We start from the raw sequence: 11,121 nt of genomic DNA, 5'->3' as shown, positions 1-11,121 counted from the left end.
CAAATCTCCAAACACGGGACGGCTTTGTGAACGGAGGGCCGCCTGGGAAGGAGGGTGAGGATGATGGTGACGTGGACAGCTTAGAGGCGAGAATCAAAGATAGTTCCACTTGATTTGACCCTACCCCACCCTAATTAGGAATTAAATTTTCAGATTAAGATAGAGATAAACCTCATGTCATCTCCAGCTTCAGCCACTACACTACAGAACTCAACTCGCGATCAATATCTAGAAGCTTACGTGTCCTCCAGGTGATGACCACGTGGATGGATATCACGCACGCGCCCACACTCTTAGCCGCCCGTACCGCTTCACACTGAATTGCCGTTGGATGACTGACCGTTACTGATTACTTATATTATATTAAGATGTGTTACAATTATTAAAATACAATGTAATATATTATTTTAATATTTTGTGGATCAATTAACTAATTTAATATAATATATTTTATTTTGGCACAGAGTTTATACCATTCAATGTAGCATTTAAGATTAATAGTTTGTGTAAATAGTTGATTTTGTAGGATAGGATCAAGTTGGGGACCCGTGGGGGGGGGGGGGTGAAGGAATTGGGTAGTGGGTAGAGAGAGTTGAAAGTCATCATCAAGTTGGGGATTGGACAGGCTTGCCTGCCTTCCACTTCCAGCATTGACTTGTTGCTTGGCCCTTAAGAGGAGGGGGTATGGTGTGAGAGTGCAATTTTGTTCACTCCTAACGCACCGATTTTGTACGGATAAAAAATAATGAGACGATAATTAAATTTTATTCTCATGTCGTCTCGTTATTTTTTGTCTTCACAAAATCATTGAGGATGGTAATCATTCTGTTAAAAGGGTGAACAAAATCGCACTCATGGTGTGAAACCCCAGCCCCTGCCACGCTCACGTCCCTTAACAAAGATTTAATTTAATAATTTGAAATTTAATTAAATAAAAATATTAAATCTTAGATCTTTTAAATATATATATATATATGTGAAGTAACCCATACCCATACCCATGCCCATCCAATCCATTCGAATATAAATGAATGTTTTTGTATCCAGATTGCTACAGACCCACCTACCCCTAAAGTACATCGTCGTTTCTGACCCACGAAGAAGCAACCCGGAACATACGAAACTTCAAGGTATCATATAGGCATGACGTGACACGTACATGTAAATATGACTTTACCTATGACCATTTAGGAGGGAAATATCTAGATATTTGAGGGAATATCAATAAACTAAACCAGGAATATATATATATATATCTATATTATTTAAAATTTAAAAATATATAAATTTAGTGTAAAGTAAATATAGGTTATAAAAAAAAAAAAAGAGAAATTTTTAATTCTCGCACTCATCAAAATCATTATATAATATGAAATGAATTGTATATTTATTATTTTTTAATTTTTTTTTTCTAATACATAGCACAGGAGAAGAAACCTGAAGAAGGCTGTGGTAAATAATAATAACAATAATAAATAAATAAAGAAAAAATATATTGAAGACATGCCAAGGGCCCATTGGATAATAACATTCCGTAATCCATACCACGAAAGGCTTCAAACCCAAGTCCCTATATAAAGGCTCTCTTCTTCGCCTACCCAAAGTGCACCATCAATTCTAATTCGACAGAAACAACAGAGAGATGAAGTTTGAATCTTTGCCCACCGTGGAAGACGGTGGCCACACATCAATCGCCGACGTCCATCCCGATATAATCCGAACCCACATCCTGGCCAGGCTCGACGGCCCCACGCTTGCCTCCGCCACCTGCGCCTCCGCCCAACTCCACTCCCTCTCTTCCTGCGACGACCTCTGGCGCCATCTCTGCCACCGGAATTGGCCCTCCACCGCCCGCCCACTCATCCGCCACCTCATCTCCCGCTTCCCGGCAGCCCACCGCGGCTTCTACTCCGACTCCTTCCCCACCCTCCACTACCGCAGCCGCTGCCGTCCAGTCAACTCCAACCCCCTCCGTCTCCCGCCGGCTCCCCGCCTCGTATCCGCCGTCGACGTCCACTACCGGAACAAGCTTATCCTCTCCAAAGTCGAGGAAACCGACACCGTGACCGGGTGGTTCCTCTGCTCGCCCTTCCGAATCGACGTTCTCGACCAGAAGGAGAAAGTCCCCGCGCCGGTGAAATTCCACGGCGGCCACGACACGTTCCAGTCAGACCTGGAAGAAAGCCTGACCCTCAGCTGGATCATCTTTGACCCGGCCCAGAACCGGGCGGCCAACTTCTCCAGCCCGAGGCCGGTCTCCGTGAACCGCCACTGGCTCTCCGGCGACATACAGGTCCGGTTCGCCACCGTCCTGGCAGGCCAGCAGGCCGGCGAGCCGGTGAGCTGCACGGCGGTGGTCACCTGCGGGGGGAGGGAAGGCGGGGAGCTGCAGGTGAAGGAGGTGAGCTTCCAGGTGGAGGACATGGAGGGGAAGAACCTGAGTGGGAGAGAGAGTCTGGTGATTTTGCAGGAAGCCATGGAATTGGGAGAGAGGAGGAGAGAGAAGAAGGGGGAGGAGAGAGAGATACACGCAGAGTTCTTGAAGATGAAGAAAGAGAGAATCGAGAGAAAGCAGAGGAGAGAGAAGAGGCTGGACATGGTTTGCATGGCCACCGGCGTCACCATTTTCCTGGCTTGGGCCCTTCATCTGCTCAGAAGATACAGTTGAATTCTTACTGTTATTACAGTTGATTAACAGCGACGCAATCCAAGTACAAAATAGGAAATTAAACACCATGAAATTCCTTCTTCTTTTTTTTTCTTCTTTTTTCATTGATTAGTTTCATTCTTTCATGTATTATTATGATAGGTGGAGAGAGGATGAGTGATTATTGGGAGTTGAAATGATTAAGTTTATATATATGAGACTTGTAACATGAAAAATAATTACATATTTATTGATTAAGTTGATTCTCTTACTCCTACAATAATGTCTTTACCTTTTGAAACAATTGCCTTTTTTTCTTTTGTTATTTCTTCTTCTGCAATGATGGGAGACTTTCTTTTTCGAATCTCATCTCAATAAATTTCTTTATAAACTATTTGTTTGTTTCCAACAATGTCGGGTTGGGTTCACACAACCCCAGCTAGCTATAAGTAGTGGGTTTATGCTGTTGGTGGTTGGTCATTCATTGTTATTTCTTCTTCTTTTTTTTTATTTTAATATTGGGGTTCAATGATCGATCGATGTAACAATGGACATCGCTAGATCATTTCTATCATTAGAAATATAATTTACGCCCCCACGAACATAGAACAGATGATTCACAGGTAAAAGATTGTACTTAAAGATGTATATTCGAGTTATGGCAGTATAGTGTGAGAGTTTCATCTCCTCTTGTGAGGTGGTTCTTTGTGAGTACTATGCATTGTATCTTCTATCTTAGGGACCGTTGTGTACTGTGATTAACTCTTCCCACATACATGGAACAGTGTAGAGACCTTTAAGGTGAGAGATTTTATCTTTTGCACTCGAGAAATATAATTTACCCGAAAAATATAATTTACTGTAGGTTTAAAGAAGTAAGTAATCAAATGAGGGATATGAAAGTGGGGGTTGGTTGGTTGAAAATGAGTTTAATTAATTAATGGTGTCTTGTCATTTTACATGTCAACGTTACGTTTGATCAAAAGCATACATATACAATATATGTTAACCGGCCTGAAAGGAAGATCGGACAGCGACCACTTACCGAAAAACCAAAACGACGACGGCTGAATGGTCAGAGACGGATACCTAACTCCACGCCACCTTTACTTAACTACGTTCTGGGGTTTTTTTTATTTAAATATATTTATCAAAAATGGAGTGGGTTGTCACCCAGTACGGTACGCAGCATGGTAGAGTTAGTGTTTCTGTAATTGGTTAGGAAATGTCCTTTCAAGAGACAAATATAAAAAACTATAAAAGCCCTAAACTTAAGAGCGTTTCTATAAATATATAAAAATGCTCTTTTAGAGTGTTTCTAGAAAGGGTGTTTCTAATGAAAATCTATTCATTTTACAAATAATAAATAAATATTTATTAAATATTACAAATTTATAATTGACAAGTGAAACTAATTAACAAAAGATGAGGCCTAGAAAATATTATGTAATTAATAAATAAGCGTTCACCGAAAGCATAACGCAAACTTGTAATGTAAAACTTAAAATAAAAAAAAGAAGACATCAATTTTATATGACAAGTTTACAAAAATTTAAAAAAAAAAATTAACTATAAACCGAATTCGATCGAGGGTGTGCTTCTTTGTCTTATGTAATCAATTGGATTTCTATATATTTATCTCAATGTTGCCCAACTGTGATATGTCAGTCTGGAACCTGAAGGTCTAAGTGTCAATGGAAGATGTATCAGCATATTGTCACCATCTATATCAACACGGGCATCATCACCATGGGGTATAGATGACATTGACTGTAGCCGTGAATGTGGTCCACCCAGGCGTGCATCTATGGGGCTAGGTTTGTATCATCTACAAATCAAGCAACTTGCATCCACCTCAAGAGTCGTCACAGAGAAGTGTCAACACCCAACATAGCATGGCTATGTCCCCCCACATGTCAAACCATCCAATGCATCTAAGGCGAGAAACCATCCAATGCATCTAAGGCGAGGAGGTGTTTCTCATGTGCACGCATAATACCATTCTCTTGTAAATAAAATATATATAGCCCTATATATTAAGGTAAATTTTATACCTACTTTATGAGGCTTAAGTCATTTTTAGAGACATTTTGTGTCTTTTAAAATTTGCCTCACAAGTCCCTGACACTTTTAATTTCTTTCGCACACAACTCTTCTGTCTATTTTAAGACTTTAACCTCTTTTATTCTTGACGTGTCATGAAAAAAATTATCAAAAGAAAATAATTAACAAATTAAAAATCAAAAAAGACAAGTCAACCCGAAAAATCGGGCCAACCTGGAAAAGTCAGCCCAAGCCTGGAAGCAAGGCCGTGGGGCTGGCGGCTGCGATAGAGGGCCGTAAAGGATGGCTGAGGGGGAGACGGCTGAGGCAACAACGGTTGTGGTTGCGACGACAGGCAGCAACGGCGCGACAGACCCGCGGGGGCAACGATTGGCTGCATGCGTGAGACGGGCTTCGACAGCGACAATGGCTATGGCTGCGACGGCAAGGGTGATGACCTCGCAAGGTTGCAGCGGTGCGAAGACGTACGGCTCACAGGGGTGATGGTCGCGCGTGGATGCACAGCAGGGGCCCTTGGCTACAGCGACGGCCCCCAGGGAGTTTGCGATGGTGGCAGCGGTGAGATGGCCCACGGGGGCGAAAACAGGCCGCAGCCGTGCAAGGGGTTGCGGTCAGGTAGGCTTACCGCCATGATTGTTTTCCCCGAAAACGGGTGTCCCACACAAAAAGATAACTCGACATTCAGAAATTAAAAATCAACCTTATCTCTAACACTCTTAATCTTGAATTATTAAAAATTATTTTATATTCTCTTTAAATATTTATTTAAAAAATATATATATTTTTGATACCGATAGAAACTTTACTTTATAGTTTTTCAGCATTCTCGATATCTGTCTTAAGTATCGAAATATTTGTGTAAGAATTTTCTCGCATTTTTTTTTATTCTTTTCTTCCTTACAGATTCAGGCAATCTGAGGACGATATTAAGCAAGGGTTCTAATGTTGGGTTTTTTGATCAAAGATAAATATGTGCATTGATCAAATAAGATTATACAAATACACTAGAAATACCCAAGCCAAAGCTAATACCCCATAGCTAGGGTCTCATATTGCGATAAAACATTAGGATACAATGAGAAAATCACCATGTATACATATGTTTTAACCTATTTTGATTATATTCTCTGCTTGAAAGGCTTTGCCCTTCAAAAAGATGACGGTTTTTGTTTTTCGCTATCCAAATGTAATAGACAGCACAAGCAAAAGCAATTTTCTTGGCTTTAGATTGCCACAAAGTCTCTCGAGCCTTCTTTCTGAGCCATTTAACAGCACTAGCAATCGATGACATAGATCTTCGAATACCAATTCAAACCCTTATGTGCCCCCAAATCTCAAAATTTACTGGAAATCGAAAGAAAACATGCTAGTGGATTTCTTCGTAGAATCCGCAAAGGCCACAGCTTCTATCAATTTCCATGAAGTGCAGCCTATCTATCAATTTCCATAAAATAAAGACATGTTTAGGAGAGATGGCAGCGTTCCAAACATCCCCAGCCCACAGCTTCCAAACACCTTTAGGACGGTAATAATCATAAGCTTTAGAAACACAAATGGCATCACCCTTCTTCCAGCGAAAAAACAGCCTAATCGCAGCATCTATCGAACCTTCTGAGTAGCAAAGAGAATCTTTAATAAACAGGATTTTTTTCAATAGAGGAGAGTTGTCCCTAAGAGCTGATCTGGCCTGTATAGATCTGTTACCAAGATAAACTTGATTCACCCATCTAATCCATAGAGAGTCCCTTTCTTCTATGAATATTCCATAATGTTTTGGATAAAAACGCCACATTCCAACTTCTTAAATCCTAAAACCCCAGGCAGCCCTCCTACTTAGACAGAATAGCTTCTTTCCAGGCAATAGACGGATGTTTAGAATTCCATAAGAACGCACGGCAAAGACTATAGATTTTATCAATAACACCTGCAGGGATAGGCAAAACAACAAGCCAAAAACATTCAACACCCTACAAAATGAATTTAATCAGTTTAACTTTACCCGCACGCAACATGGGCGAGCTCCTCCAGCCATTAATATAACCTACAAATTGATCGATTAAAGCAGCATAATGGCTAATTCTCATCTTCTTTGCAGCTAAAGGGATTCCCAAATACTAGAAAGACATGAAACCAGAAGAAAATCCCCATAGCCTCTGAATAATAGCGAGATTAGAATCAGAAATATCTGCTGAGAAAAAATTAGACTTAAGTTGATTAATGCTTAGTCTCGATTTAGTTCCAAAATTAGTCAAGCATTTCATAATGATATTGACGAACATAACATCTCCTCTAGCCATTAGCATCAAGTCATCAGCAAATGCCAAGTGGAAAATTCTCAAGCTGCCACATTTTGGATGGAAATTAAAGTGGGGAATCCATGGCAATCTTTAACTATCTGGACAGATATTCAAGACATAAAACAAAAAAGGAAAGGAGACAGGGGATCCCCTTGCCTCAACCCTTTTTTACCTTTAAAGAATCCACACATACCACCATATGTGGTCAAGGGATGATGGGCAATGACGGGAATAGTGGGAATTTGTCATCGATTAAGGTTCATCTGGGCAGTGGTGTCGCGATTTTGGAAGCAATTGAAGGAAGAAGAGGAAGCCAGATCGTTCTAGAGAAAGAGTAGAAGAAAAAGAAAAAGAAGAGTCGTTAACAGTTGGCAACTATTCTTATTAATCTTTGTTGCTCAAAATTTTTTGATTTTATTTTTAATTAAATTTAATTTTATATAATTTAATTAAACATATTAAAAAAATAATGTTGTTTTAGTTTTAATTTAGAATAGAGCAAGTTAGGTCTTAAAATTTACAAGAGGGGTAGGGGAAAACAAAAGTTTGAACTGAACTGACCGGAATTGTCAATTCAATTCGATTTTTTTTTCTTACATCGATTCAGTTCAATTAATTTTTCTTAAAAATTCAATTTTTAGTTTAATTTTTTAGTTGGAAGAACTGATCTAACTAAACTGATCGAATTTTAAAACGATACTGTTTTAATATTTATAAATCAACTTCGTTTTTTTCGATTTTGTTTGTTTATATAGTTTTTTGTGTCTCTTCGATTTAATCGATTTATACAATTTGGATTTGATTTTTTTTCCGTTATCGGTTAGTTCTTTATTTTTTAGTTAATCAGTCGAATTAGTTTAATTTTACTTCTCGATTTAATTTAATCAGTTAGTGAATTTCAATCGATTCAATAACAAAACTAATTGTTTGCACACTCTTAAAGAGAAGTGTGCCCAAAAAGAATTAAAAACGTAGATCTCCATCTTTAAAGTACAAAAGTGTAATACAATTTTAAAATATTTAACCAATTAGTAAGATTGTTTAAATGTTGAAAATTAATGTATAATAAATATACATTATCTAAAAATAATATATATTTATTATACCTTAACCAATGCAATATATTATAGGTATGACCCATCTAATGCACATGTAAGTAAGAAGCATCCGCCCTCAAGGCATAGGTCGAACGGTTAGATGGATAATATATTAGTGTCAATTTGGTGGGTTACAAGTTCGATTTTTTTCCTGCGTAAGGGTCAAATTCTCAATCTGCAATTTATCTTCTCTGACATAATCGAGCACATGAACATTAAAAATCACGCAAAGAAAATCATCCCGTATAAGAAAAATGCACTTGATAGTTAACTTTTAGTGTAATGGTAAAATTAATTGTAAGTTACTTATATTCTTGATGTTAGAGATCATTAGTTTAAAACTTATTTAGGTAATCTTTATATTTTTAAGTAAAATATATAAAAGATATTTTAAAAATTCACTTTATTAATAAGATTTTAAACACCCAAATGGTGTATTTATTTTATATAATAGAATAGAAGATTTATATATATTGATGTGAATTCACACTTACTATATTTCGAATATTTAGTGTTCAATTGCATAAACGTACTAAATAAATATAATAATTCACAAATCACTCACACGAGACAAAGTACGAAAATTTATATGAGTTCACTCTAAAAAAAAAAAGGCTTAACCATAATTGCAAAAAGAAATTACTATAAAATCTTACTATAATCACAAAAAAAGTTTTTAATAGGTCTTTATAGTTGTATTTTTTATTTTTTTCCGAATTTGTATAAGTTATTTGAATTTTTATAATTTAAATCTCACATCAAAATTAACTTATTTGGGTTATTCACTTAATTAATGAGGATCTTTATACTAAAAGAAAACATACGTAAATTTTAAATGTCAAAAATACGTTACATATTATTTTTACAAAAATAACTCAAATCATAAAAGATTAAATTGAAATTTATATATTTAGGGGTAGCTTGAGATAAAAGAGTTTACTTTATAATTTTATGGGTTCAAACATTGTAATTTTATAATAGATTATAGATTTAGGATCCTGTTATGTTGTTCACGTCAGATAATTTTTATGTTGCCTGATGCAAAATGCACAAGGAGATGGAGGAGATGGGTGTGTGGGTCCCACATCCCTCATGGGCCCCACGTCTTCTGACTTTTATTTTACTTGTATCGAACAACAAAATAGAATCTTGTAGAATTATTTATTATGAATAACAAACTATAAAAGATGTCTAAGCAAAAGAATCAAACTATATAAAACGTAACGTATATTGTTAAGTAATAATAAATAATTTTCGCCCCCAAAAAAAGGGAGCTTTGAAATCATTAATTATTTAAAATTTATTTTTTTCTTGTTTATATATATGTAAAATTACTGGTTCTTTTTTACGATAGGTTTTGTTTGAATTTATGCTTTGTTTATTTTATTGTTTAATTTGGATAAGTAAGCCCTCAACTTCTGAAATTAATAGATCATTTTTTAATGTTAGACAATAAATAATGAGATATCATTTAAATGAAAAGGTCCCCAACTCCACAAATTCACAAATAATTTTTTAATATTAAACAATAAATAGTGAGAGATCATTTAGATAAGGAGGTTCCTTAACTCTTCAAAGGATTATTTTTTAATGTTAAGCAATGAATAGTGAGATATAAATTAATAATGTAATAAAAAAATACAAAAAATGATATTATTTTAAGAGAACAATTTGATAAAACGATTATTTGGATAACAAAAATTTTGTTCAAGGAATCCGTACTGATCTAGGCATTAAAAAAAATAAAAATAAATCGGTAACTTTTTAATTAGCATGACGTGAATGTGGACTCTATATTTTTTGATTATCTAACTCTTACATTTTTTGATCTTTTTGGCTTGTCTATATTGTCAATTGAAGTAAAGTAAATTTTAAATAATTTTTAATATTTATTTATATTATTAAAGGGCCACGAAAATAACTCTTACTTATGCCTATAAATATTCTTAAGGCGGCCGTGAATAATTTACTTTAAAATTTTTTGATATATTATATTCTGAATATAAGTAAATAATCAAAAAAAAAAAGAGAAGAAAATGTTCAATATAAAGTTGATTGGGAAGAAACATTTCACATTGGCGATGATGTTTTAACACAACATCTCTTGATTAATTACTCACCCATTTAATTAAAAAAAATACATTATTAAAATGAACTAATATGAAAAGTAACATTAATCTGCTTGCAAAGTCTAAGACATAGAAAAATGTCTTTTTAACTATATTATTAATTAATTAGATGATGTCATATGTGACCTATATTATTAATTAATCAGGTGAAATCATATTATTATACTATTAGATGACAATATTTATAATAACATGTCCTTTAACTTGTATTTCAAGAATTAGGAAGACGGCTTCTTTTTGATTGACTATGTTGCATGGAAATACCTGAAAAGAGTTGTTTTCTGTTTTCGAAACATTTTCGAAACGTTTTTTATTTTCGTTTTAAATCCTATTTATACTTATTTTTTTTAAAAAATATCCGTTTCCACATTTCTTAGAAAACGTTTTTTATTTCTGTTTCCGTGCAACATAGGTAATTATCACAGCTCAACTGCAATCCAATTAAAATGGTTATAAAATTAAAATAAAAAATACTTTTCCCCATTATTAGTTCTTAGAAATATTTTACAAAATCTATCAATATAAATTTTCCATGTACTATTTTGACTTATTGAAAATAAAAAAAAAATTATGTGCAATGCTAATTTTCTAAATTTTTATTATTTTCATAAAACACTAATTTTTTTCCGATGATTAACGCAATGATCTTTAGAGATTCAAATTTAACACTTTTACCGATATTCTGCATTGATACCTTATGTATTTGTATTGATACGGCACGTAATATAAGATATTAATACAGAATATCACTATTAGTGTCAAACTTAAATGTCAAAAATACAATAAGTTTACCAAACAATATTTTTTATTACTTGGCCTAACAAGGCTCAATCTAAAGAAAATCAAATACATATTTCACTATAATTTGGTTTGAAATTGTTTAGGGT

General features: G+C 35.0%; 1 protein-coding gene across 1 annotated transcript; it reads left to right on the top strand.

Annotated features, from left to right (window-relative positions):
• The first annotated feature begins 1,225 nt into the window (after positions 1-1,225).
• Positions 1,226-2,918, top strand: LOC127788559 (probable F-box protein At2g36090). The gene has a single exon (XM_052317394.1). It carries the CDS (start codon positions 1,643-1,645, stop codon positions 2,666-2,668), a length of 1,026 nt encoding a protein of 341 aa, XP_052173354.1. The 5' UTR covers positions 1,226-1,642; the 3' UTR covers positions 2,669-2,918.
• The last annotated feature ends 8,203 nt before the right edge of the window (positions 2,919-11,121 follow it).

Source organism: Diospyros lotus, chromosome 1 (assembly GCF_014633365.1).
Source record: "Diospyros lotus cultivar Yz01 chromosome 1, ASM1463336v1, whole genome shotgun sequence".
Classification (NCBI taxonomy): domain Eukaryota; kingdom Viridiplantae; phylum Streptophyta; class Magnoliopsida; order Ericales; family Ebenaceae; genus Diospyros; species Diospyros lotus.
Note: the sequence above shows the minus strand (reverse complement) of the source record. Positions and strands in the feature narration are given on the sequence as shown.

What these genes read in the sequence shown, in the direction of transcription:
- LOC127788559 (XM_052317394.1), top strand. Translation starts at nt 1,643, where the DNA reads ATGAAGTTTGAATCTTTGCCCACCGTGGAAGACGGTGGCCACACATCA.